The following is a 26,851-nucleotide window of genomic DNA, read 5'->3' as shown; positions in this document are numbered from 1 at the left end:
AAAAACGCATAAAAATGTATGCCAAATATTTCCCGATAACGTCTCAAGTTTACGCGAAATTTGCGGTCTGTGGAAATTTACTTTTAGTTCGTCGACGCAAACGCGTTGGTCACGGCATTCAAGATAAGTCAATGAAAGTTTCGTCTATTATTCACAAAGACATAGTAACATAGATATAAATACAATTAATAACTATTATGACAAAGTAACTTGTTAATAGTTCTAAAATGCATCAACATTTTCGATCTTGAACTTCCAACGAAATTGTAATGAAAACGAAATACGTATTTTTCTTAAAATTACCAAGAAATTATCAGTAAGTCGCACATTACCGATTCATCTATTTAACATTTTCAAATACATTTGTAAATATTTATATTTAAGCTTTTCATCTAAATTTAACTAGAACATAGTAACTAGTATTTTCAATTCTAAAAATGTTCGAGAAACTGATCTAAACATAAAACTCCCCTTCGTTAAAAAAACTCTTAGAAAAATATCTAACATCACACACGCGAGATTGTTTAAAAATACTTACAAAGAACATTCGGGTATCGAACCCAGACATGTGGATAGCATCCATGCTAACTCGTTAGTACTCGTAATGTTAGTTTCACACAGAGGGAGAGCAGACAGACCGCAATAGTTAAAGTGTACTGAGCGATAGTCATCTGACCCGGTGGGCATAAGTCAAACCCATTTTTAATACACAAAGCTCATTAGCCACTGTCAATATTAAAAACCTTTCGAGGGGCGGAGTTACGCTTTCACAGACATTAAAAAAACGGTTGAATTAGGAAAGTGCCGCAAAATCTTTGTCGCATCGTACTTAAACTTACTTAAACTGTGAGAGATGCAACCACGATAGGAGTGCCTCTCGTCGAGATAGATGAGTTTTTGGCACTAAACTTTCTCTAGGACCTAGTGCCTTCCATTGTTTGAATGCACTCACAGTGTGTGGCCGTGCTGAACTTCTACTGTTCAACCCTCGTGTGAAACAAGCATACGTCCTTCACGTTCAGCAGATCGCGAGAATATTTACATAAACAGAAATTGTTTACGTTATTTCTGTATAACATACCGACGCGCATGAAATTCCGCATCTTCTGAACTATACAAAATATTGTAACAATATAATGTAAAACGAGGGCATGTTTTGATATTATAATAATAACAGTTATTTTAAGGATATGAAATTACTCCTTACATTGTTAAAAGCTACAATTATTCATCGACAATTTACTCGTAATTTAGTTAAATACATCCAAAGTAGCTTATTTATACGATCACTAAATGTAGATTTCTTAACATAAATCAAGGACTTTTTGGTAACTTTTAGACTCTGAGTACGGTAGCTAGTATAGGCCTCAAGAAAAAGAAGAGAGAACTAGAGAAGAGAAGAAAGAAGCAAAAGTTCTTCATAAAACTGTCTTTTTCCGCTTTGCTGCTGATGCGTAACAATATGTCAACAGCAAAGTGAAAAGGTCTCCTTTATGAGAACTTACTCCGAGGTCGACGTCCTGTCATAGAAGATGCCAAGATAAAAAGAAATTCAACACATCTAAAGAAATTTAAAACTGTATTTTTATAAAGTTCAATATTCTGTTGTAATAAATTAATTGTGTTGTTTTTTATGTAAATGTCGCAGTTCTTTTTACAATTCAGTGTTACGTCGATCAAAAGTTTTTTCCTAGACTTGGACATGTGACCTACGATGTTGTACCCATGTTATTTTAGTACGTTTGCAATTATATTTTTAAATTAACCAGTAATTTATAACAATACAATCCCAGTATTCCTGTTACAGAAATCTACCTCTAAAAATTGTTTTAAATTGAAAAGAATGAGTGGACACTGCACAATTTATTGCTGTGAATTTATTATCTTTTAATCTAAAGAAGTAATTTTTCAGAACAACAGTTCCCGGTGGCACAATAACGAATTGAGGTATGCCACGATTACAACGCGCCCATCCTATCTATCAACAGCTGTGAAATATTTCACTATGGAGAAGTCTGTTTGAATAGTTCAAAGAAACGTTTCGAGCATTTTATAAGACGCAGCGAAATTCAGATAAATTTTCTAAATCTAAAACCTCTGTTTAGTCTGTGCCAGATCTCTTCGAAAGTGGGATTGTTTATTTATTAGTTCTATATGTTTATCAAATAATTATGTTCCATGTTCTCGTTTGCTCTGTAGCTTGCGATGGTTGCAAGAAAATATTATTCTATACTTTAATTTTAACCTTCTAATTTTTCCATTTTTATCTCTAAAAGATTCAGGCATAAATACAAAAGCAAAAATATCAACAATATTACTCCCCTTATTTTTGTTGTGTCACACAGTAAACTATCGTCCAATAATCTATGTTAATAAAGAAGGGCATTTACCTCAAGGTAAGGATGACCCTTCGTGTCTGTGACTGTTTTGGAACATCAATGTCGATGACACTCTAAACAGACATGACAGAGAATGTGTTGCGCAGCTATTAATTTCCAATGTTTTCCTAGAACACGTCGCCCTAAAAAACAAAGCTAATTTATGTTTATTTTTTTGGAACTTCATATTTAAATATAACATAGGAATATGTAGTTATATTATATTACTTTAATTATTAACAAACCATTATTTCTATCGTACAAAAAAAAGAAAAGATTTCAATCAAAATATGTTAGAAATCGTCTTACATTTTCTTTTTAACACGCAAACAAATGAGATCTGTTGAAAAGTTTGAACGGAAATTAAACATAATAGAGGATGCGTTATATCGTCTGTGATCTTTGATTTCCTCTCTAAAGTTTCATGTTTTACAGAGATTTGAACTTTGAGCGAACCGCGGAAATGTGTTCGCTTGTCGACCGGCGCGACTTGCGAACGTAAATCCGACCACTTGTCTTAAATTAGCGACCGCGTTGTAAATCAAGAGATTCGGGGCAGTATTACGCCATAAGAATTCCCCGCATATTTGCGCAACTAGCCGGGGAGAAATGTTTATGTTACGGATGACTGTTCTACTCTCGCGGCATTGCTCGTTTCACGCTTCGCTAACTAGCTATTTTTTTTGCTTTTTTCTTGACGTCATCCTTTGATTTACGTACGTTAAATTTATTAAGATATTTGAAATATTAGTCTGCTTTGTAAGGTTCATCGTGGGCATGTTTCTATAACTAGAAGTAGTAAAAACATTGTTTTGGATGTTTTTTCATACTTAATTAAGATTAAATCTCCTCTCATTCATTTACATGAATGAGTAATATTATTAATTTAGGTCACAACACAAATTCCTTTAAAAATGCAATGTTTTTTAGAACATCTATTCTGGAGCATAAAAACAAGTTTTAAATTATCTTTAGGTCACCAAGTGTTTTTCGTCTCATTTTACTTCATAAACACGCAATAAATTGTATCTTTTTTAGCAGACTTCAAGAAGGAGGTGGTTATCAATTCGTTTGTATGTTACCGCCTCACTCCGCCCCTGGTGCTCCGATTTTGAAAAAAAATTTTATTAAATTTTTTTTAGTAACAAAAACAAAATAAAAGCGTAAGTTTTTTTTTATTTTATTGTTTCATTTTCCTACTTGTATCCCTTTCTTTTCATTTCACCAGTACAAGAGTAAATAGTCGGTAAGTTAATGTATGAAGATAAAGTAAGGTAAATAAAACAGTTTGATAGACAAAAGATTATATACTTTTATTATATCCTTATATACCAAAAATATTTACAAACAAATGCATATAGGAAAGTTAGGTATTACAGTAATATGATGAAGAAAAAGTATAGCAACATTTTTAAATAGACCTACATTTATACTAATTTGACAGAGAATTTAAGAAATATTAAAAAGGTCGTGACCGTTTCTCTGATGAAATAAAGTTCTCTTTCTTATCTTCTCTTTTCTTCTCATACAAATCTAATTTTTTTCTCGCTACATCTTTGATTTAAATTTCTTCTTCAGTTATAGTTTAATGTTCATCCAAATGGGCATAGACTCTTCTTAGTTTCTCTCTCTTGTTCTTATTAGCGTGTTTTTTCTCTTGTTTCCAGGGTTTGCCGACAACTGGCTTGTCTGCAGACTGACCACCTGTTATCCTAAGATAAACAAATATATTAAAATTCTTGATGATAAACGTATAATTATGGGGGATGAAAATTAAAACGATTAGATTTATATCGCCAATGAAAATGTTTGAACGGTTATCAAATTCGAAAGTATACCTCAGTAAAGTACTGTCAGAAAAACAGACAGTCAAAAAAGTACAGATTGCAGCAAAAAAAAATGTGTATTATTTTTTGAACTGGAAGATTTCAAATTAAATTATTTTATAGTACGATAAACATCTCACTGAATCTATATATATTGTAACAAAAGGGCGGATTAAACAAATTTAAATTTGAACGATATTGTATGAAAACTATATACGATTTAGAAGTATTCAATGTTTTCTAAACTTTTTTTAACCAAAAGAAAACGATTAAATGTAACATAACACTGCAATAGTTAACTGTATTCACAAATAAGATTTAATAAAAGTTAACTGGATAACAAGTGGACAGATGAAAGTGAAGTCGCGACGGTATATTATCAATTATAGTTAAAGGGAAACCTAAATAAACTTTTAGAAGAGGAAATTGGAGTTCTGGAGCGCGGCCAAGCGTTAATTCATAAAGTTTAACTATTTTATGACGTGGCTAAAGAGGAGGGAGGGATTTAACGACAGAGTACATCGTATATATAAATATACTAGCTGTCGCCCGCGACTCCGTCTGCACGGAATTTAAAAAAAAACTTAATAAGTCTATCGTCTTCCAGTCTATATTCTATATGTATGCCAAATTTCATCTAGGTCTATCCATCCAAATATACAAACATTCGCATTTATAATAGAAAATGAAAATATAAAAGCATTTTGGTAACAAATATAATAAGATATATTAAAAAAATACCACGAAAATATGAAATAACTCGGACAGTGATTAAGTTTAGATATTGCTATAGTTTATGGTTAGATTCTAAATTAAAATAAAAAAAAAACAAACAGAAAATAACCATAGAAAAGGAGAAGCAATACTTAAATAGTTATTTAAGTTTGAATATAAAGATAAAAAAGTTAACAGATAAAAAATAAGCGATACCGAAGAAAACTTACCCTAAAATAGGTTTTCCTTTGACATGCGACGTACTTTTTTTCATAGCGAAAAATGCACTATCAATCTCCGCGGATGTGTTCCGCCAACCCTGAAAGAGTAATTAATAATATCATTTTCCACCACAGTATTCTACCCTCGTGTGAAACTGTTATAAGTGAGTTTCCGAGCCACCTAAATGTTTTTCACTCACTTCAACCATCCTGGTCTCCCGGGGCGTGGGTTTTCTAGTCTCGTTCCTCTTCTCTTGTATCCTGTAGTTGAGAGGTGCTGGCTGGTACCCCGGGGGCAGCTGCTCCCAGTGCAGGCGGCCGCTCGCAGCCTCCTTCAGGAACAGCCGCGCAGACCTGCTCACGTCAGGCTGACCCGCCGCAGACATGAAGCCACGGTTGACTGTAAAATATGCTTACTGTACAAAATCAAATCAAAAAACCTGAAGAAACCATTTAATAATTACTCATTTTTGCACCAGTTTCCGGAACTTAAAAAAAACATAATTATATAGCCTATGTGTTCTTCCAGACGTTCTGGAATTACCTTTTAACAAACATCCATCCATCCATACATCTAAATATTCGCATTAGTAAGATGTAACTTACAAGCATGTGCCGTGAGTATCTTCTTGTACTCGTTGCCCTCTCCCTCCTGTTGGTCGGGCAGCAGCAAACCATACTTCTCCTCAAAGGTGTGTCGTCCCACCAGCTCGCACAGACGAGCCATCGCCGCGTCGTGAGAACGCATCTACACAAACATAGAAATACAACCAATAAAAATATATTTTTAACAAAAAAAAAATTATTAACAATCAATAGTTCTATGACAAATCAGAGATATAAGATTGCAAATCACAATAAACTGGTATATACATGTAATCTAGAAAATTATTAAAACCTATTATAAGTCACTAGCAGTTGCCCGCGACTTCGTCCGCGAATAATTGATAAAAAGGGTGTTAACAGACAGACGGGCGGACAACTAATTGATCGTATAAGGGATCCGTTTTTTTACTATGATGTACGGAACCCTAAAAATCTAATAAAAAGTATAGCCTATGGTGTCATAGGATAGTATAGATTTCCAAAAGTAAAAGAATTTTTCAAATTGGTTAAGTAGTTTCGGAGCATTTCAATTCAAACAAACAATCAAAATATTCCTCTTTATAATATTAATATAGATAAAAAATTGTTAATATATTAAATCATATAAGAAAATATTTGAAAAAAATTACATGTGAGCCAAAAAAAATATTTTTTAAAGCCATCCAATTCTAATTACAAATAAGTTTAAAAAATATAACCTGATCAATGGGCAAGACGGCTGTCAACAGTAAGTCTGGCGCGACCGCGTAAGCTGGCAACACTAGACCGGGACAGTCCAGCAGTTCTATGTCCTCCTCCAGCATTAGGGATTGTATGTGTCGCGTGTGACCCGGCATTGAACTTACGCTCACCTGGATTCATTTAAATATATGACCATCAATTAAATTCTGGTTTGTTTAAAAAAAGCATAATTTGATGTGTGAAATCTACAAAATTATAGACAATATAGAGTAGGATTAAATCTCATTTTTTTTTATAATCTTAAAGATCGTTTCAAAAGATCACATTGTAAAATTTTTATGTGCACACTAGATGACACCCGGGACTATTAATAGAAGAAACTTAAATTGTAGCTTATTTCTTCCAGACTATGTTCTACATCTGTGTCAAATATCTGCAGAATTCGTTTAGTTATTCTCACATTCAAGCAAACATCCATCCATCCATGACAACATTTGTATTTATCATATTAGTAAAAGTTAATATTATTCTCACCTTTTTAGTTTGCATCAAAACATTAACGGAACTTGATTTTCCAACATTTGGGTAACCAATCATACCAACTGTCAATCTCGGAGGATTTTTCAAATTTCTTGTTTTCAGTCTCCTTAAAACATCCAATAGTTTTTCTCTATCAAATATCTCATGAGAATTCTGCATTTGTATTTCATCTGTATTACTATTTGTTTCATTTGCGTTTACAGTTTGTTTTTCTTCTTGAAATTCGATAGGTTTACCTAATTTCAAATTTTCTAATACTTTGTCTAAAGTTTCTTGAATTCTATTTAACTTCGATGCTGTATTTGTAACCGCTTCATCTATTATTCCTAACTGCTTTTTAAATATTTCAATATCATCTTCTGTTTCTTTCAAAGGATTTACTTCATCAACTTCGGAATTTATAGCGGAATCATCATCAGATTCTGTTTCCGTGCCTGAATTATCTTCACTTATACTTTGTCTTTTTTTATTCGGTTCATCTTCTTCGGATATTTTTCTTTCTTTCGATGCTTTCGCAGCTGAGAAAAATATCACTGATACACCCTGAAAGAATTCAATACAAATTTAATGTAATAGATGGCTCCTATGTACACTAGAGTAAGATTAAAACACAATTTTTTTCAACACAATACTTTAAATATTAATATGATTAATTACGACACATCAAACACCGAACATACAATAGACAAATATTTTTTTTTGTTCTTTCTATAATAACATTATCTAAAAGTTAATTTATAAAACATGAAACAGGCCTATAATCCCAAATTTGTGACTTATAATAGTCTACATAGGGACCATCATATTAAGATTCAAAAGTTAGTTATAATTACAGATGTTTTTAACTTGCCCCGGTGAGTTAACTTTCATACAATAAATGGATTGAATTTTTAACTTACCTCTTTTCCAAAGTACTCTGCCCAACATTTCCTCACATACTCTGTTGTCAGATCAGCCTTGTTCAGTAAAAGTATACATTTACATTTTTGTTCAGCTGCATACTTTTCCAAGTCCATACATCTGTAAAAATATTAATAACAAATCACATAAGGCTCTTAACAACTCAAGAAAAGAATGTTAGTTTGCAGGGTCACAACCATGACTCTAAAGAAGATAATTAACTCATGCTGAGTTAAAATTATGTAAAAGGCGTTACCTGAACAACAAAGGGTTTCTTGCATCCAAAAGTATCATAACTATATCTGATTTCTCTAAAGTCCTCCACAACTGTTTCCACAACTCCAAATTCCTTTCATACGGAGTGACAGCAGCTCCAAGCTTCTCTTGCAGTTCATTGAGATGCCTTCTCCAGTCTAAAAATGCATCTCTTTCACGGCCAATCTGTTCTTCAGCTGTTATACTTGGGTTCCATGGAGGCCTAGAATATTATATCAAATATTAGTGCGGTTTTCCACTGTTGAGACATTAGTCCAACCCAAAATATTTCCCAAAACCAAAATTTTTCATATATATTTAATATAAAAAGATAAGCATTTTTTTTTACTAAATAGCTGAAAAAGTAAATTATTGTAAAGGTTAGGCATGTATGGATTTAACTTTATGTAAATATTAGTATTGAAATGACACAAGATAGTGTTAACCATCTAATTCTTTTACAAATCTAACACAAACCTTCTTGGTACTGTCAATGGTTCATCAAAATTAGGTTGTGAAGTGACAAGTTCGACGGCAGCAGGTGCTGACTTAACATATTTCACATTAAGTTTCTCTGCAATGAATTCCCTTTGTGCTAGCTCAGCAGTGGAGAGAAACTCTTGTAGTGATGACTCCGCTGTCACTGACTGCAGGTTTAACCGACCCCATTCATATCCATCATTTACTTCTGTAGTATGCAGCTGAAAGTATTATTTTAGAAAAATATTTTTTAATTTGAGGTAGATGAATTTTTTATCTGTAGTGAAATAATTGGGTGATTACAAAATGTAAGGGTTTCCTGTAAATCTTGTAAAGACATGTTTATCATTCATCTTGAAATATTGCTTATTATATGTAAATGTAATGGAGAATAACCTCCTTAATTTAAACAAAAATATCTGAATTACTTATATTATCTTTCCTTAATATATACATTTTATTCATGTCCAAAAATTATCGTATTATTAATAAAACATAGTAAATTAATAAAAAATCACAGTTTGTTATATACCATTGTGTTGTCTTCCACATGTCGGCGATGACGATTTTTTGAAAATCTGTCTTTTATAAGTGCCCGTCCCAGAGAATCTTTGTTCTTCTTACCCATTTCAACATAAGATAATTAAATTTTAGGAGAAGATGTATAAATTTTACGTATATTTTAAATAATATTTAAATAAGAAAGATATACAAATAAACGACATACATGCTTTGCCACCTGACACTGACATTGACATTTATTGATATTTAATTTCAATCTTTCAAAACCATAGACAAAACAAATTCAGATCTAGATTTGCACAGATAACAGTAAAGTTGCCTTAAAATACAAGGAGCGGTACTTACAACTTATATAATCTGTGGTATACGTTTGTCATTTTAGTTTTTTGTCTCGAGTTTCGATTTTGAGGAATCTATTTAGTAGAATCAGACTAATTTATTTTTATTTATTTCAACAGGTTTATAAAACCAATTCCCTTATTTTGGTCCTATCACTTAGAAGTATCCTTTTGTATCCTCTTAATATAAAAAATTGACAGGTTTCTGTAATTATGTCGGAATATTATGATCATTACCGTAGTTATTACCATCGTTGGGAACCCCTCGCCGAATTTAATTTTGATCTTCTCGAGAATATAACGTTTGAAAATAATAGGAAATATATTTACTGCCTCTGTACCAGAGTATACCTAAGGTTGGTATTTGTAAAGTAGCTCTTAACGGAGTTAATACAGTAGCTAAAAAATCAATACATTCTTGTATGTTCGTAACATCGATGAATTAGTAGTAAATTTTGTGTTTTTATTCGCAGAGATGAAGCATATTACGTTGATAGAGAAGAAATCAGTGGAAGCGAAGTTGACGGTTTGCGTGATTCTTACTCACAGGATATAGAAGATCAATCACATGTTCATTTTTCTCTGGATACATCTTGTAAGATTAAAAGCGAGGTAAAAATATATTCTTTAACACCCCTCCAATTACGAATGTGAATTGAATTTTTTGTTATTGCTATGGCTAATTTTCAGAATGAAAGTGCAAGTTGTTACTGCAGTGCATCTCATACTGAAAATTATTGTTCTACTGATGAACATGATCCTCAGCTGCATTTCACACCATCCAACGCAATCCAACCAAGTGACAGTGGGGCAGATCTCACATACCAAGACTACCACTCTGATATCACTAACCATGATAAAATAGATCATGATTTTGAAATGCAAGATGATAATAATGAAAACTACTTATCCGAAGACACATGGGATAAATTCTGGGCTATAAATAGAGAGAGAATTATATGGGCGTCATGGATAAAGAAGTATAGTGACTACATTAATCCATCATACTTAAATGAGAATAATGATTTGGTCTTAGATGAGAATAATATACCAAAACCGCAATCATCTGACCCTGTTTATATGGAACAAACTGAGACTCAAACAGCCAAAGATGACTGTGTGAGAGAGAGAAAATTCTCTTATGATTCAAAGGTAAATCCATACAAGAAATTTAAAACTGAAGATGGATCAGATAAAGTTGATAAATCAAGTGAATCAACATACAGTAAAGATGAAGCTTGGTTACCTTTAAGTAGGAGACGGTCCTGCTCTGAACATGAAAGAATTGTCAGTCCTAGAACATTTGTTGGCACAGATTCAATGACAAATGTTACAAAGATGACATTATCAAGTCATGATGTCACATCAAGCCATATGACATCAGAATCAACATCGACGGATGAATATAGTGTGTCATCGTCACCATCAGATGACCAATCTAATGATCAAACTCGAATTGCTAATCTAAATGTTGATGATAACCAAGATCAGTCAGAAGAAATGGATACTGAGCAATATTGGGAGTTTTTGTGGAAGAAACATTTTGGGGAACAATATGCTTTGCATTACGCAAATTATATAGCATGTCATGAAGCCAAAGATGTTGTAGATATGGCAATTAATGTTGTTGAGGATGAACCAGAGAATAAAGTCAGAGATGTTGAAATGGATAGAAGTGAAAGTTATTCACAAGAAATGGCATCAGTTATTGAAGTTCAAGAGAAAGTTGATAAGATTAAACTAGATGATGAAACAGATGAACCAATGAATAAAAAGGGCAGGAAATTTGTTGGGTCTATTGGATTGTTGTTACAGACTTTGCTAAAAGTGGATAGAGATTCAGATTTAGATGAAGTATTTGATGCTAATGAAGTATATGGTAGCAGCAATTCACAGGTTGTAGGTGAAAGTGCGACTTCAACAAACACTAATACAGCCATTGAGTTACATTTACATCCAACTAACAATAATCCACAACAAGGTAGTAATGATAATGGAGATGATGATCCACCTGAGGAAAAGCCCGTGGTATTAAAATCAAGGTAAATTATACAACAAACAAAAGTAATACAAATACCACACTTTCTTATAGCAATTTCACAAAAGAAGACAAACATACATTTTCTATCTCTGTTAAATTTCATTAGTATTCGATTAGTTATTTTCCAATTTTATAGAATTTTGACATAAAAGTAGATTGTTTTGACTTATCTGTCTACACAGTATTGTATCATAAAATTAGTTACAAATTATTTAATTGTGCAATTTTTTTTAGTCATGAAATTGAGGAAGAAGAAAAAGTAGCAGTTGAAAGGATAAAGTCAACATTTGAAATAATGGGTTTCGCTATAGATGCAGGGGGTATACCAAAAGGAAAGTTAATACACAAAAAACGTTTGGGAAAACTCCGACCTCCGCGATACAAGAAATTTGTAACGCCAAAGAAAACTTACTTTGACGACGATGGGAATCCTTACATGGTAATAGAAAATTTTAATTAATTTTAATAAGGTCAACAATATGAATTTTTGATTTAAAATTAAGCGAGAATCATTGTCAGGTCTATAAGGGACAAAATCGTCGTGATCTCTGGGACTCTCGCTTTTCTAATTATGAAACACTAGCTGTCGCCCGCGACTCCCTCTGCCCGGAATTTAAAAAGACCAATTAGTAGCCTATGTGTTCTTCCAGGCTATGTTCTACATCTATGTCAAATTTCAGCGAGACCCATGTAGCCATTCTGGAGATACCTTCAAACAAACATGGATGGCCATGCAAATATTCGCATTGATAATATTAGTAAGATATTTGAAGATTTATTATTTATAACAGGAACAGGAATCACAAGAAGACAAAGAAATAGTGAGTGACGAGGATATTGTGGATGTAAAAACAGATAATGACAAATTATCTACACATAATGTTGTTACGGAACTCAGTGACAACAATGATGATGACAAAGATGGTGATGAGAATCAAATGAACTTAGATGAAGCAGCTTCTGCTCCATTACCTTTGAAGGTAGATGATAAATGTCCTGATGATGTGGCCTGTTGTTCAGGTAAATATCACTTTAATATTAATATTGACCATAAAAAATTATTAAAACAGATCAATTTTCAATTTGACTATTTATTATTTTATTTACTATCTTATACTGGACCTAGGGTTTGGAAAGTCAGGGAAGTACTTTTATGTCAAACAAATGATTGCAAATAATATCAATGGGGCAAATTTTTGGTGTATATAATATTAACTGTTGTAGGTTGTTGTATATACAGATGTCAACTCCTTTTGATGGTATGGATAGGACTAATAATATAGAATTATTGGTCAGTGTGGTCACCGTAGCCACACATTTATTGATATTTGCGTTACCTCGTAAGTAATCATTTTGTTTCCTTTTGTTACAAATAGGTCAAACGAAACGTCGAAAGAGACAAAAACGTCACGCGAAATGTGACACACGGGAAGTGTTGTCGGACATGCCACCAGAACTGCAAGGTGATCGAAAGATGATGAAATATTGGAAGAAACGACATTCTTTGTTCCACAGGTAATATTAACCTTTATTTATATCTTAAAGAAATCAGAATGAATATTAGTACTCTGTGTTATTTAAGGATATGTTCCTTACTCATGCCAAATTTCAATAAATAAATATGCAAATCAAATGTATCTCGCGAGAACCATACATACTTCCAGGATTGTAGGAAGCCGATGTGTTCTTCCAAACTGTGTTCTACTACCAAATGTCATCACAATCCATGCAGCCGTTCTGGAAATACCTTCTAACAAACATCCATCCATCCAAACTATTAGTATAGTAAGAAGTATGATTTCCATCTACATCTTTTATTATTATTTCAAGGTTTGATGAAGGTATAATACTGGACCGTGAGAGTTGGTTCAGTGTGACTCCGGAGAACGTGGCGGCGCACATTGCAGACAAGTTTGCCTTTGACACAGTGGTGGATGCCTTCTGCGGTGCAGGTGGCAACACCATACAGTTTGCCAAGACTTGCCATAAAGGTAAGACCTTAAAGTCATAGATTACTATGGTCAAAACAAACTAGGATAAAATTTATGATATCTCCCACCTTCCCATATCTTTCCTCCGACTTTAAAATATATAAAAACTTGACTTTTATCCAGAAAAACAAACCCTACAAAATTTCAGTGTGGAATCACAAAAAAATAAGAAAACAATATGTTGACATGTGCTGAATAAAGCAATATTTAATTATTTTTTTAGTAATAGCAATAGACATAGACCCGTCTAAGATTGAGATGGCGCGACACAACGCTTCAGTGTACGGAGTGGAGAATATTGAGTTCATAGTGGGAGACTTCTTCGAGTTGGCCTCAAAACTCAAGGCTGAAATGGTGTTTTTGAGCCCACCATGGGGCGGACCTAATTACTCACAGGTTTGTCTACAAAAACTTTTTAATATTGTCTAATTTTATGTTTTCTCTATTATTAAGATATTTTTATCTTATCAGAATTTTTTAGTATGAGAAGAATTTATTAAAATTGATTTTTTTTTATTTATCATCTCATTCTCGTTCCTATTATTCATTTTATATATTATGTTTTAGAATCAAAAATATGATATAGAAAAAATGTTGGAACCAAAACCGGCATCAGAGTTGTTGGAGTTTGCAAGGAAAATTACATCCAACATCGCTTTGTACTTACCTAGGAACACCAAAACAGATCAGGTATGTAAACTAGAAATTATTTAAAAAAAACAGCAAATTGACTTTATTGTTATAAAGATAAGCGAGGAACCTTTATAATTTCAAAGTTTAAAGAAGCATTGTTCACACTTGATGGACGAACTCCATAAGCGAGAAAGTCAGGTAAGAGAGAAACCTTTATAATTGAGGAAAATATTGTAGGCCCTTGAACTCTCGCTCTAAACCAGTCTTTCCCAAAGTGGGCGATAACGCCCCCTTGTGGGCGCTGCAGGTCTCAAAGGGGGTGATTTGTAATTTTATTTAGCTAGGAGGCCTCTTAAGCAACGACTGCATGAGCTCTCGACTCTCAACAACAATAATTAATTAATTTAATTAGAAGTTATAGTGGTTTTTAAATAAGTGAAAATATGGGGGAGCTAAAAAAAATATCTATTCTTAAAGTGGGCAGTAGACAAAATAAGTTTGGGAACCACTGATCTAAACTCTACTCGCGGTAAACATAACCCTACTGTCAGTCGGCCATTTTTCAGAACCAAACGTTCCTCCTAAATTGAAATGACAAATTAAAAAAAAATTATTCTTATATATTTTAAGTTTGTTCTTAATTACAAATACAAATTTTGTATTCCGTCAGTTTATAATATCCCTAGACTAATATTTGTTACAGATAATATCTTTGGCGAAATCAATTGGCGGTTCAGTGGAAATAGAACAGAGTTATCTTGATAGAAGATTTGTTGCTATTACGGCATATTTTTATTAATAAATCTCGATTATATTTCGTCATTTGAAATTTATGATATATTAATTATCAAATATGGTACTAAATGTATTCTGTTTCTTTACATCTAGAATATAATGAACAATGTTTATTTACGACAGTTATCGTGGGTTTCTGATATCAAAGGCTCCGTTTAAATCATGTTGTCTCTGTTTTTTCAATGATAATGAGAGGGATGACGATATGTTTTATGCAGATAATTTGATGTCAGAAACCTACCGTTAATAAGATAGAAAAGTTTTTTCAAAACTGATCAATATTTATTTTATGAGTCTATTTACTAAGGTTTATTATTTTTGTTATAATTTTTGTATTTATTTAATTGATAAAAAAAATAGATATACCTCATAAAGGATAACGGATTTTAGAATGATTTCTACTCGAATTCACTTATTAATGATGTTTCCATTTAAGTATAAGGTTAAAAGTAGTTGATTTCTTGCATTTACATTTTTTTAGATTATTCAGAACAAAATAAGAAATAAATATATTCCTCACTTTATGATTTAAGTCTGTTAGAGATCTTTCGTATTAATTTTTTTATACCTGGCAACACTGAAGTGATGATTCTTTTTTTTTAGTTATGACGCACAATGACAAAGCTCTATTTTTGTCACAACGGATTTTTTGACCTAAAGTAATGTTAGGATGTTTCGTCTGCTTTATATGGGTAGTGTAGTTTTAGTAATCAATAAATGTTTATAATACTTAAGTCATTGTGTAGTTTTCGAATAAAACTGACCCCAATTTCTTCATAAAATTCTAGATATTCCTGCTAAAATATTTTACATTTACACGGTAGTTTTTTTGTTCCTAAAATATTGTAATGGATTTATAATTTAAAAGAAAAATTTATATGCATATATGACAATTCAAAACTTCAGCATTAAATAAAACCATATTATTTCGGGACCAGAGAAAAATGATATAAAGGTAATATGAAAGTTTTATTACAAATTCAGGAATTGGGGCAAAGTAATAAATCGTAACTTATTAGTGATTTAAATTAAAAAAAAATCAAAGATTTTAAGGAAACAAAATCAATCTGGTCCTTCGAGTCGGATACATTCAAATATCTTTAAATATCAATTAATATAAGATTTTACATAGTAGTTACGTCATAATATCCGCCTTTATTCTCATATTTACTGTCTTTGTACAATTAGGATGAAACAAAACGCGCAATATTAGTCTCAAACTATGTTGTAGTGAGTGTTGTTGTTTATCTAAATAGTAGTTAATTTAGATTAATTTATTATTTATGGACATTTATGTATTTAATAGTTTCTATGTACACATTTTTTGTGTAATATTATATAAAAATTAATAGTATTGGTATTCATTGCAAGATAGCAAAAAAAATATTAAAATTTGACTTTCCAATGTAACAGATTTTGTCAATTTTTATCTTATTAGTAATAAATGTGAATCATGTAACTTTTAAAATCTAGATGTTTTTGACATTAGAACTGTTTAGTAAATAATATACTTTTTGTTTCTTAATATTTCGCGCACTTTACATGTTATAAAATCGTAAAATATTTAGAGTGCTTTAAAATTTCAAGTTGCAAAATAAATTAGTGAATCTGTTCTAATAATATCATGTTACTATTAATGTTGTGGTCTCTGTAAATATTTGATGGAAATAAAAATAAAAAAAATAAAATTTGTCTTATTTCTTTGGAATGCTCATTCCACATAAAGCTTTTTGCACTAGTGAGAATAGATTTTAATATTACACAGCTAAAATCTCATCTATATGAAGAAATGTTACATCTTGCCATTTTCATTATTTTATAATACAATGCTTATTACATGCTCCAAAGAAAACAGCAATAATGAAAGAGTAATTATTTTATTCACAATGATAAAAATTTAGAATGAAGATTAACAGCATAGATGCAAAAGCTTGGGATGTAAATAAAACGGAAATTGTCTTATTTCTAAAGATAATGACAATCTTGCTTATAAAAAAATCTTCACCAGTATCACATATTCACAATTATATTCCAATATCAAGTATTTTTTTAATGGGAATGTTTTACGCTTTAAATGTAGAGGAGTACACCACTATGGGTAGGCTTAGGAAGTGAAGATTGAGAAGGGAGTTCGTATTGAAATGTTGGAAGATAGATCAACCTGGGGGATGAGATATTTATATAGAAAGAGAGATGTTATGAAAAAATTACAGTTTTCTTAAATAAAACTTATGTTTATTTAATTAGTACAACCTTACAACTAAATTAAATCTATGATTTGTATAGCTAGCATCATTCCTTCATTTCTCCTTCTTCATCTTCTTCCTCTGCCCCTCTTACATAAAGAACATTATTACATCTGATCAGAACTTCTCCAAGGTTACCTGTAAATAAAACGAAAATTAATCCACACTTACTCCTGCTGTATTTGTTTGATGCTATGCTGTTTTAAACTATTATACACTATTATTGAATTGAAATTAAGGTCTTCCTTTATTGAGGTATAAAACCTAAACCAAACTCCTTAGCTTTAAAGTTTTAAAATAAAATCTATGTTCATTATCTTTATAGTAAACAATTCTAACCTGTACAATTTCCATCAACAATTTCTTCAGTATTGGCGAGTTGTAAATTCATGTAACCATCAGCAGATACCAATAATCCCTTATATTCATGACCCCATTTTAGTTTTACAAGAACAGCTTTACCGGTTAGGCTGTTCAGGAAAGGTTTTGGGTTGATGGGCATAGCCGCCGCCATTTTCGCTGATAATGTTTTCCTGTAAATTGAAATAAATGTATTAACTTCTATCACAATAATTGCAAAGTATTTGCATTTTCATTAAAAAGTTATAGTATTAAAAATAACTTACTACAACAAATTATAACCTATAAGATGGAGACGCCGCCAAGTTTTGGCATTTGGTTTTTTCGTTTTAAAAATGTTGCCAGTGCAATGCTTTGCTTATCTTATTGCAGCAAGTGTCTTCACGGTTCACGGTATAAAACCAACCAATAAAAATAAATTACATAGGTTTAAATCTTCATTGATAATCCTTAGAGTTTTTAGTTAACAAAATTGTGGCGAATTTTGTAATATCTTCTCGTATTTTATTGTTTTTGATTAAATGACGCGCGTGAAGCATGAACGTGACGCAAACGTCCATAAATGTCAAACGAAGGAGAGAATCGCCCAAGCCCCAAAAGAACGCAGAATACATAAAAATAACAAATTTCAAATTGTTGCGCAGTGAAGCGCACCTTGTTTACGTTCTGTTAGTCAGTTTGTTTTATTCGCTGCTATAGCAAGTTGTATGGGTGTTCTATATTTAAACTTTAATTCAATTAAACTACAGTGCTTGTAGAGCTACAGTAATTACTTAAGCGAGCTGGTGCTTTTAAACAATCTTAAATTACAATAAGGTTATATTATGGCTACCTTAGATGATAAATTACTCGGCGAGAAGCTTCATAATTATTGCAGCAGTAGCGAAGGCGAAGATTCGGATGACGATGAAAGAAGTGGTGACGAAGAAGGTGAAACTTCTTACAAGTCAACCGAACAAGCAAATGAACCACCGCCTATTAACAATTGGAATGGATCGGCTAGCAATACTGGCCCAAAGGGTGTTTTGGAAGACTGGCGTAGATATAAACAACTGGAAGCAGAAAATCGCAAAGAAATGGAAATTGAGCGCATCGCTCTCGCAAAAAAATTAACATTATCTGCAAAAACTGACAGGGAAGAACAACAGGCTAAAGAAAGAGAAGAAATGGAAGATGAACTTAGTGAACTTTTAGATGAAGAATTCTTAATGAAATATCACCAACAACGAATGCAAGAGTTGATGTCTCAATTACAAAAGTGTCCCAAGTTTGGTCAAGTAAAAACATTAGCAAATAAGGATGAGTTTTTGAACGCCATTGACAAAGAAGATGCCAAAGTTACAGTTATTGTTCACATTTTTAATCGGAAAGCAAAAGCGTGTACAACTATGGATGGCTGTCTGAATGTTTTAGCGGAGGATTATCCTGCTATAAAATTTTGTCGCATAGAAGCGGATGTTGCTGGTTTAAGCAAGCATTTTCGTGTTGATGGAGTTCCTGCTCTTTTAGTGTACAAAGGTGGGCAGATTGTTGGTAATTTTGTACAACTGGCAACTGAGCTTGGCAATGATTTCTATGCCACTGATGTCCAAAGATTTCTCATCGAATATGGACTGCTGCCTGAAAATTAATTTTTACCTCTTGATATCATATACTCAAGAGTTTTTATTTATTATATAAAAGTCTCTTAGTTAAGATTTCTCTTGATAACCCTACAAGGAACTCCCTTACTTAAATGGGTTAAGCATTTAGTGTTCATTTTTTACCTCATATGTTTAATTCTTTGAGGTGGATTTTTAAATTAAGATACAAAAAAAAAATCTAGTTATAAATATAGATTAGTTTACAAACCGATAATTTCTGTGCTTTCTAATGGTAAAAGAATTTTTTGGATGAATACAAATCTAATACTATTAGTAAAGACAAGTGTTAACTTTTAAGAAATGTATTGAAAAAGTGTAGTGTAGAATTTTTTTATATTTAAAGTATAAGCACAGTTTCATGTAATTTATTATAACAGTTACGAAATACATTTAAAAAAAATTAACATTGAAAACAATATACAATACTGCTGTCACTTTCTAAAAAAATGTAGAAAATACATTGAAATGATGATTTACTGCAATTGTAACTTTTTTATGCGCAATAAATCTCGAGTTGCATTAATTTACAAGTGATTGTTTCCTTTTTTATTCATCATTCAGGTTTTATATGTAGACATAGCTTTTTTCATGTTGATAAATGCATTATTTTTTCCAGTCTATTTTAATACATATTTATAAATGGATACATTTGTTTAATAATTTTATAAGGGAAAAAAATCCCTTAAATATACTAAGAGCTGGACTCTTTCGGCTAAATTAATAACTTATGTTTAGAATAAGATTATGTATTTGTTTTAATAAACATTAATTAGACATTAAAATGTTTTTATTACGACTCCAGCATTGAATATAAAAAATTTTATTTAACCCTTAATTCGACGAAATCTTTTGTAGCAAATACGGTTTTTTTTGTAAAGTCATACTTACGTAATTTTCTCTAAACTAGTTTAGTACATTTTTTTATACGTTGTTCGTCACACTGGACACCATCGAATTAATTTTATATAGGGTTAATTCAATTATTTTAAGCATATCTGATTGCTATAAAAAAAAACTTGCTTTCTTGAAAATTTATTAATGAGACAAACATACAAATGTTTTATACCAGTAAAAAATCTGTTCTTTAGTAGACTATGGTTACAAAAGCTATAATTTACTTTATCCAATAATATTGTTGGAAAACATTTATCTGCTAAAGTGTACATTTATAACTTAAAATTAACTTTAGAATAAATCTAAGTATTAGTGCAGGAAATTTACCTAGATTTAGGTTTAGTAGGAGTACAAAGTTTTCTCAGTTTCCTGCATACTGGTTACTGGACTTCTTCCTATTCCTATTTTTCAAGCAGACAACATAGTCAGAAATGTTGCTTTTATTCCTTTACTGAATTATAGAAATAGGTGTCTTGTGAATAGTATATATTGACCATCTGAAAGACTGGTCATATAGTAAAAACATACAGCATTTTTAGAATTGTACAGACAACCTAATTATATAATCAATTTAAAGCAATTGATTTTAACGAGAGCTATCATACAAATTCTTCATCTTTTTATATTTTATCGTTTATTTAATTAACACTGAAAAGTTTTCAAAAACACTTATTTAAATAAGTTTTTGACAATTAAAACACCAGAGTTTCTTTAGGAGATTTCACTTACATATAAAAGTATATTTTTTATTGAAACATTGTATTAAATCGTTCTTATTCAATCATCTACAAAAATGTGCATTAACGACTAACATATTTCAACGATTTCGTCGGACATCTCTTTGCGTCTACGCTTCGGTGGTTTTTCCATTGGTTCACCATTGTCATCTTCATCAATGATTTCCATGTCACTATCGCTGTCATGATGGGTGCGGGACGGACCTGGTTTCGGTTCCTCAGCACCGTTCGAACCATTAGCCGGTTCCTCTTCCTTGGGCCCTGGCATTGGAGCATCCGTATCAGTCACCAAACGCCACGAATTCTCCTCATCCTCTTGCTGAAGTCGGACTCTCACTTCGTAATTCTGAAGGAAATCATCAACAAGTAAAGCGCAACCATCATTTAGACCAATTTCTTCGAGAGTCTTTTGATTATTATGATCAGTCTCTCCGGGTTCTGATGAGAGGACCACTAGGCCTTTGCCCTCGACGGTCGCATCGGGCGCTTGCATGTTCAAACCATCCTTGAAAGCGGCTGTCAGGTCTTTGAGTGTTAAATGTTTTAAGTTACAGACGAGAGCGACTTCCGGTTTAGGCGCGCAGACATAACATTTCGGATTTGGTGCTGTTAAAGCTAAAAATAGAATTAAAATTAATAACAAGTATGTATAAATTGTATACAAATAAGACAATTTAAGACAGTGCAAGTCCTTCGTAAAACAATAATGCAAATTTTTTTTTTTTACAATTTATACTTACTTCTTTCTGGCACAAATAGTTGACCTCTGTGGTTGACCTTTGGTCTGAGATAAACACTAGTGCAGGATTCAATCTCGCCTTTGAGTATTCCTTGTGCGCGTAACACAGCAAGTCCTGCGACTATGGCGTTGGCAGTCGCTATAGCAGGAATAATGTTACCTGCCATTGCTACAAATAAAAGTATTATTAACCAAATTATTTAAATTATCTGTGAGGAAAAGTAAACTTTGTAGCATTTGATTGATGCTATGTAAGATGACATTAGCATTGTTATTTCACAGTCAAACCTAAATAAAAGTCTTGTAAAAGAAATGCAAAACATGTGTTTGCTTATACAAAAGTAATTTACTGTTGCAATTAAATCTATCTTTGCAATAGTAAATAACGTCAGAGATCGCATTGAGTTTTGTTTAAAACATCTGTTCGTTCATTTTACTGCTCCCCTGAAATTTTTATAGTTGTGTTGAAAAGAACGGCCAGGATAAATATACATATCTACGTAATGAATCAGCGATTGTATTAGTGACTAGCGGTCACATGCGACCTCGTTAGCGGGTCAAAAATGCCTATAATTTGCCTGCACATATCAGCTACATTCCACGGAAAGTACCCTTTAAATAGATCCAGCCACTTCGGAGATTACTCGAAACAAGGTTTGAGGAGAGATGAGCATACAAAAATTCATAAAATAGGATTTTTGCAATGGTTAAGCAAATAAATGATGTACAAGACACTGTACATTTTGTTTCCCCTTGTTTAGAAAAATAAACGATATTAGAACTTTTCGATGTGAAAATGTCTGAAGATCAGTTTTTCCTTTGCATTACGAGATTTTTCTTTCAAGATACTTTTATTGGAAGAAAATTGCAGAAACCAATTACTTGCATATAACTTTTAGAATTATTTACTCACATTTAACTTCAAACCGTGACTTGAGAGGTATACTAAAGATGTATGCTCGTATGTTAGCGCACGCGGTGACGAAGTCCATCGCACTTTTGTCATCCTTGTCCCACACAAGATGATCACCTTCCGGACGTCCCTTAAGTTCTGTTTGCAAAGCTTGGCAACTTGCAGCAAACACCTATATATAAAGAGAATATTCAAAAAATGTTTTTAAGATTTATGCAATGTATTTGACATATATTCATATAGTACCATCCAAACTTAATAGCTCATAGTTTCGTACTGTGTGGTAACTTTCGTATTTCTTATTTTAAGTGTGAATGAGATACAGAAAGGAAACATGCAGAGGTGGAGGACACTCTTAGGCATGCCTTCCTTTACCCAGAGGGTACACTTAACACCCAAGACATGTTTTTGCGACTATCTATGAGCTAAAGTTGGAGTTTATAATCCCAGGAAATTATCTCAATCTAAACTTTTTGACAATAAACTAAGATACTCCTAATATATCTTACAACTTTAATTAAATTAAATAAAGCAGGTTTTTGGATATACAACAATGTATAATTACCTCAGCACATTCATTTACGGACCACACTCTCTGGTCAGGTAATCCAGAATGTTGTTTTGGTGCATCACCTTTTCCTGGCAAATTATCCCATGACAGAGGTGTAGGTGGCCTGCGTTTTTTCCACAGGTTCTCCATTGAAAGCAAATACTTGATATCATCACCGAACAACTTCGTAAATAACTTTTCTGGGTTGTAATTAGTTTCCGCTGCCCATGTTCGTGTGCTTTTCCTCTCAATATTGCCAGATTCAGTTTGCTGTGACGATAATGCGGTTTTGCCAGCTGTTCCAGCTGCTTCCGGATCCTCTGTGTCCGGACTGACATCTTGATCCGGGTCTTCTTCACCAAATAACTGATTGAACAGATGTTTGGCCCATACTATGCAATGTATTGGTTCTGAAGGTGTGTTACGGATTGTGCAACCAGGGAATGTTTTCTGCGGTGCTTTAGGTTGGCATTCATAGCATTGTGTCAGACCTTTTTTAATTAGCTCCACCTGGAAATACAATTAAGTTATTATAAATATCATATAAGAGTTGCTAAAGTACATTATTTTAAAATTAGTGAGAAAAGTATGCATTGATTCATCATTATTATCATATATACCCCATCTGTTACTATTACATTATTTTAATTTAAACAATCAATCAATAAATGAGAAATGTAAGTATAAATGTTGGTTTTCATCTTAAAAGAGACAACTGCCATGACTCTTTGTAATTATTTATAATCTATATATTAAGTAATGATTAATGTATTTACCTGTCCTGCATATCCAGCTGTTCCCGTTTCAATGAGAGGCACATTGGCAGCGAGGCACATTCTATTCACATGATTACGAGCCACCCGATTGTCGAGAGCATTCATCACAATGTTGAAATGTTTAAAGTAGCTCACACCGTAGTCATTACTGGAAATAAAAGTATATAAAGTAGTTAATAATAAGTTCTACAACTGGTACAAATGAGCAAAACGGTTCTAGACCTATATTTACAACATTACAAAGTAACAAAACCCTTAAGTAATAGCCATGGATATATCAATAAAAATGTGTTGTTTTTCTACCAACCTAATAACACTGTCATGATGTGCAACGATATTCACATTGGGGTTAAAACTTAGAGCACTATCTTTAGCCACTTGTGCCTTCGACTTCCCAACATGCTCTTTATGGAATAAAAATTGTCGATTTAGGTTGCTTACGTCGATGGTGTCAAGGTCGATCTGAAAAACGTATTTCTATTGAATAACAGTACAATACAATACAAACAAAAATGTAGAGAAATTTACGTACAATCTCAATCTGTGGAAAGCCGGTCAAAACGAGATTCTTCAAAATTTCACAACCTATACCACCGGCGCCTACAACTAGTATCTTAGAATTTGCTATTGCTTCCGTTAACTTTTCATCAAATACTCCTGCTATGCGTGCAACCATTTTGATCTTACTAAATTATGTGTTCTGTTTTACAGTATAAATATTAACTATTTTAAATACAAATGTGACCATCAAACCAAAAACCAAACATCGGACGTAATGTAATGTCAAACTTGGCGTCTATTCCATTTTCTTAAACAGCGTTCGAACGTTCGGAAACATACATTTGAAAACAGGTCACGGGTAACCTTGCTTTTCCAAAAGTCGTTAGTCGATGAAACAATTATTCTATTTTTCAACATAATAAAGAAATTAGATAAGATGAAAATAGCTTACAAAATAAATATAAAAAAATAATGTTTGTTCTGTGAAATTTGATTGCCTGTGCTTGCGCATTTCGCGCCATTTTTACAAAAAATCTAAAAGCGAAAAAGGTAAGATAATAAGATAGTGTCTATTTTTAAATTAAATATATATCACTGCGAATAATCATATTATTTAAAACAAGCACCTAAGAATCAGTTGACGAATTTATTAAAAGTATAATGATGGTTGTTCATATCAGTTCTTACGTTTTACTAACAAACAGGCTTTTATTGTCCCTTCCGCGCAATAATTTCGCAATCGCATTCGGCAAATGAGACGTTATAGTGCGAACAATCGAATTAAAGAGCGGTGTAGATTGAAAATGTGGCTACTTTTGTTAGACACGCAATAACATTTGCTTATCGAGATTCTGGAGTCCTTTTTACGCCGGTCTCAGTAAAAGTTTGGCAGATGCTCGTATAGCATTTTCCAGATCAGTTGTTTACCATTCGAAAGCCTGTGTTCGTGGTTAGATGCTACTTCGTAATTTTAAACGGAAAACAGAATTATTTTCCTAAAACTAAAATCAAAATTTTTAGGGGATTACCATTTAATTTTATAAAACGTTTTGTCCTAGATTTTTTAAACCAATTTTTTCATAATACCTTATGTCATTTTTGAAGTGTCAATTTGCATTTGCTGTCCAAATTACTCAATGTGACAAATATGATTTTCTAATTATATTTTTTATTTATTTCCAATAATCCGTTATAGAGTAAGTGAACAATGCCGCCTAAGCCCAAAAAAGGTAAGATTTGCAGAAATTAAATCACATTAAATGTTTAAGTATTTAGTATAAATACTCTCGTCCAAACACTAGACTTATCATCAGTAACGTAGTTTAGGAATATTTTTTGTTGGTCCCCGATTATATGAATATAATCTTATAGGTAAAGAACAAAAAAAGGAACCACCAAAACTGGTAATGGGTCCTCCACCGAAGCCGAAAAAAATTCCTCCTCCTCCAGCTTGTTTTTCTCCAGAAGATTTAGCAAGATTTAAGGAAGTTTTTAAAGCACACGACGAAGATAATATTGATAAGGTGCAGTATACTTAAATGCTAAAAAGGATTATTTTACATTGAGTTCCCATTATAGTAGCTAAGTTATGTTAGATTTAGTGATGACTTTTAGTTTTTACAGTTAAAACAAGGGAATTTACAAATCATACGTTGCTGGTAGTCTCTTTTCTCAGCTATTGAAAATAAATAATCGTATCTTAAAAACTTTTGGCTCATGATTCTAGTAAAATTGTTGTGGTTTGGTGGTCTAGTATTATTTCCGATTGCCGTACAAGATATTTTTTGTATATACAGGTGAAGTTGCCAGAAATCCCGATAATGTTAAGAAAACTTGGTTTTAATCCAAAAGGAGCAGAAATCAAGTTTCTGTATGAGAAATTTCTAGAAGACGAGTTCGTAGACACGGTCGAGTATTTTGAGTGGCTTTTTATGATTGAAGCTAAAATTAATATGGGTGATGACTTCGAATTAGCAGTTACAAAAGCCATGGCAACCATAGGACACGACGATGAAGAAACTGGAATAACAGATTTAGAATTGCTCAAAGAGGAACTAATGGTTTGGGGTGAACCTTTGCTGGAAATTGAATTTGTTGACTTTATAAAAGTGGCGACAAAAAATAAAACTTTTACTCCGTTAGACGGTAAATTCAACTATGTTAAATTTATTGAGCTAATGAATAATTCCGATCAGAAATTCTTCAAGGAACCGATAAACTTCTTTAAATTAGATCAAAAGACGTTAGCTGCAATGGCTATAAAGAAGGCTCAAGAAGAGAAGGAAGAAGAAGAGAGGAAGGAGGCTGAGAGGCTCGCTAAAGAGGAAGCCAAGAGGCAAAAATTAATACAGCAAGGACTTTTAATACCTGATTAAATACTAATTTCAATCGTTTATAAGCACACGGATACGTTATTTTGAATTATCAGTGTAATAAACGCTATTATTTAACGTAACACTCACTTCTACTAAAATTCTGAATTGATGAAAAAAGGATAATGACAGACGGACGGACAACAAAGTGGTCCTGTGAGGGTTCCGTTTTTTCCTTTCGAGGTACGAAACCCTAAAA

The 26,851-nt window shown here is 32.4% G+C and overlaps 6 protein-coding genes across 6 annotated transcripts; 3 read left to right on the top strand and 3 right to left on the bottom strand.

Annotated features, from left to right (window-relative positions):
• Positions 1-3,705: 3,705 nt before the first annotated feature.
• On the bottom strand, positions 3,706-9,346 carry Ns3 (nucleostemin 3). The gene is made up of 10 exons (XM_013317141.1): positions 9,134-9,346; positions 8,599-8,822; positions 8,123-8,344; positions 7,866-7,986; positions 6,961-7,509; positions 6,444-6,596; positions 5,746-5,887; positions 5,340-5,539; positions 5,149-5,237; positions 3,706-4,090 (listed from the first exon to the last, which is right to left on the bottom strand). Exons 1-10 carry the CDS (start codon positions 9,227-9,229, stop codon positions 3,964-3,966), a joined length of 1,923 nt encoding a protein of 640 aa, XP_013172595.1. The 5' UTR covers positions 9,230-9,346; the 3' UTR covers positions 3,706-3,963.
• Positions 9,347-9,520: 174 nt separating this feature from the next.
• On the top strand, positions 9,521-15,769 carry Tgs1 (Trimethylguanosine synthase 1). Its single transcript, XM_013317095.1, has 10 exons — positions 9,521-9,817; positions 9,935-10,073; positions 10,152-11,503; positions 11,737-11,941; positions 12,294-12,522; positions 12,879-13,017; positions 13,333-13,493; positions 13,717-13,889; positions 14,061-14,183; positions 14,830-15,769. The coding sequence occupies exons 1-10, from the start codon at positions 9,675-9,677 to the stop codon at positions 14,923-14,925; spliced, it is 2,760 nt and encodes a 919-aa protein (XP_013172549.1). The 5' UTR covers positions 9,521-9,674; the 3' UTR covers positions 14,926-15,769.
• A 1,367-nt stretch (positions 15,770-17,136) lies between these two features.
• Positions 17,137-17,885, bottom strand: SmF (small ribonucleoprotein particle protein SmF). Its single transcript, XM_013317144.1, has 3 exons — positions 17,794-17,885; positions 17,507-17,700; positions 17,137-17,305 (listed from the first exon to the last, which is right to left on the bottom strand). Exons 2-3 carry the CDS (start codon positions 17,679-17,681, stop codon positions 17,214-17,216), a joined length of 267 nt encoding a protein of 88 aa, XP_013172598.1. The 5' UTR covers positions 17,682-17,700; positions 17,794-17,885; the 3' UTR covers positions 17,137-17,213.
• Positions 17,886-18,025: 140 nt separating this feature from the next.
• On the top strand, positions 18,026-19,531 carry LOC106121459 (phosducin-like protein). The gene has a single exon (XM_013317143.1). The coding sequence runs from the start codon at positions 18,352-18,354 to the stop codon at positions 19,156-19,158; it is 807 nt and encodes a 268-aa protein (XP_013172597.1). The 5' UTR covers positions 18,026-18,351; the 3' UTR covers positions 19,159-19,531.
• Positions 19,532-20,186: 655 nt separating this feature from the next.
• Positions 20,187-24,579, bottom strand: Uba2 (Ubiquitin-like activating enzyme 2). The gene is made up of 7 exons (XM_013317094.1): positions 24,312-24,579; positions 24,087-24,241; positions 23,780-23,927; positions 23,019-23,513; positions 22,454-22,625; positions 21,542-21,709; positions 20,187-21,416 (listed from the first exon to the last, which is right to left on the bottom strand). Exons 1-7 carry the CDS (start codon positions 24,453-24,455, stop codon positions 20,872-20,874), a joined length of 1,827 nt encoding a protein of 608 aa, XP_013172548.1. The 5' UTR covers positions 24,456-24,579; the 3' UTR covers positions 20,187-20,871.
• A 799-nt stretch (positions 24,580-25,378) lies between these two features.
• LOC106121099 (calmodulin-2) lies at positions 25,379-26,851 on the top strand. The gene is made up of 3 exons (XM_013316600.1): positions 25,379-25,509; positions 25,652-25,803; positions 26,077-26,851. Exons 1-3 carry the CDS (start codon positions 25,488-25,490, stop codon positions 26,653-26,655), a joined length of 753 nt encoding a protein of 250 aa, XP_013172054.1. The 5' UTR covers positions 25,379-25,487; the 3' UTR covers positions 26,656-26,851.

The sequence above is a fragment of the Papilio xuthus genome, unplaced genomic scaffold (genome assembly GCF_000836235.2).
Source record: "Papilio xuthus unplaced genomic scaffold, Pxut_1.1 DF826945.1, whole genome shotgun sequence".
Taxonomy (NCBI): domain Eukaryota; kingdom Metazoa; phylum Arthropoda; class Insecta; order Lepidoptera; family Papilionidae; genus Papilio; species Papilio xuthus.
The sequence above is the reverse complement of the archived record's forward strand: the minus strand, read 5'-3'. Positions and strand labels throughout refer to the sequence as shown.

Coding starts and splice junctions, on each gene's coding strand:
- Uba2 (XM_013317094.1), bottom strand. CDS start 24,455: ATGGTTGCACGCATAGCAGGAGTATTTGATGAAAAGTTAACGGAAGCA. Junction 23,514..23,779: donor CAGCTGGATATGCAGGACAG/GTAAATACATTA, acceptor TTGTATTTCCAG/GTGGAGCTAATTAAAAAAGG. Junction 22,626..23,018: donor CCGTAAATGAATGTGCTGAG/GTAATTATACAT, acceptor CTTTATATATAG/GTGTTTGCTGCAAGTTGCCA.
- Ns3 (XM_013317141.1), bottom strand. CDS start 9,229: ATGGGTAAGAAGAACAAAGATTCTCTGGGACGGGCACTTATAAAAGAC. Junction 7,510..7,865: donor CAGAGTACTTTGGAAAAGAG/GTAAGTTAAAAA, acceptor GAATTCTTTCAG/GGTGTATCAGTGATATTTTT. Junction 4,091..5,148: donor AAAGGAAAACCTATTTTAGG/GTAAGTTTTCTT, acceptor TGTTTATCTTAG/GATAACAGGTGGTCAGTCTG.
- LOC106121099 (XM_013316600.1), top strand. CDS start 25,488: ATGCCGCCTAAGCCCAAAAAAG. Junction 25,510..25,651: donor GCCGCCTAAGCCCAAAAAAG/GTAAGATTTGCA, acceptor ATAATCTTATAG/GTAAAGAACAAAAAAAGGAA. Junction 25,804..26,076: donor ACGAAGATAATATTGATAAG/GTGCAGTATACT, acceptor TTGTATATACAG/GTGAAGTTGCCAGAAATCCC.
- LOC106121459 (XM_013317143.1), top strand. CDS start 18,352: ATGGCTACCTTAGATGATAAATTACTCGGCGAGAAGCTTCATAATTAT.
- Tgs1 (XM_013317095.1), top strand. CDS start 9,675: ATGTCGGAATATTATGATCATTACCGTAGTTATTACCATCGTTGGGAA. Junction 12,523..12,878: donor TGATGTGGCCTGTTGTTCAG/GTAAATATCACT, acceptor TGTTACAAATAG/GTCAAACGAAACGTCGAAAG. Junction 14,184..14,829: donor GGAACACCAAAACAGATCAG/GTATGTAAACTA, acceptor TATTTGTTACAG/ATAATATCTTTGGCGAAATC.
- SmF (XM_013317144.1), bottom strand. CDS start 17,681: ATGGCGGCGGCTATGCCCATCAACCCAAAACCTTTCCTGAACAGCCTA. Junction 17,306..17,506: donor TGTTGATGGAAATTGTACAG/GTTAGAATTGTT, acceptor TTTTATTTACAG/GTAACCTTGGAGAAGTTCTG.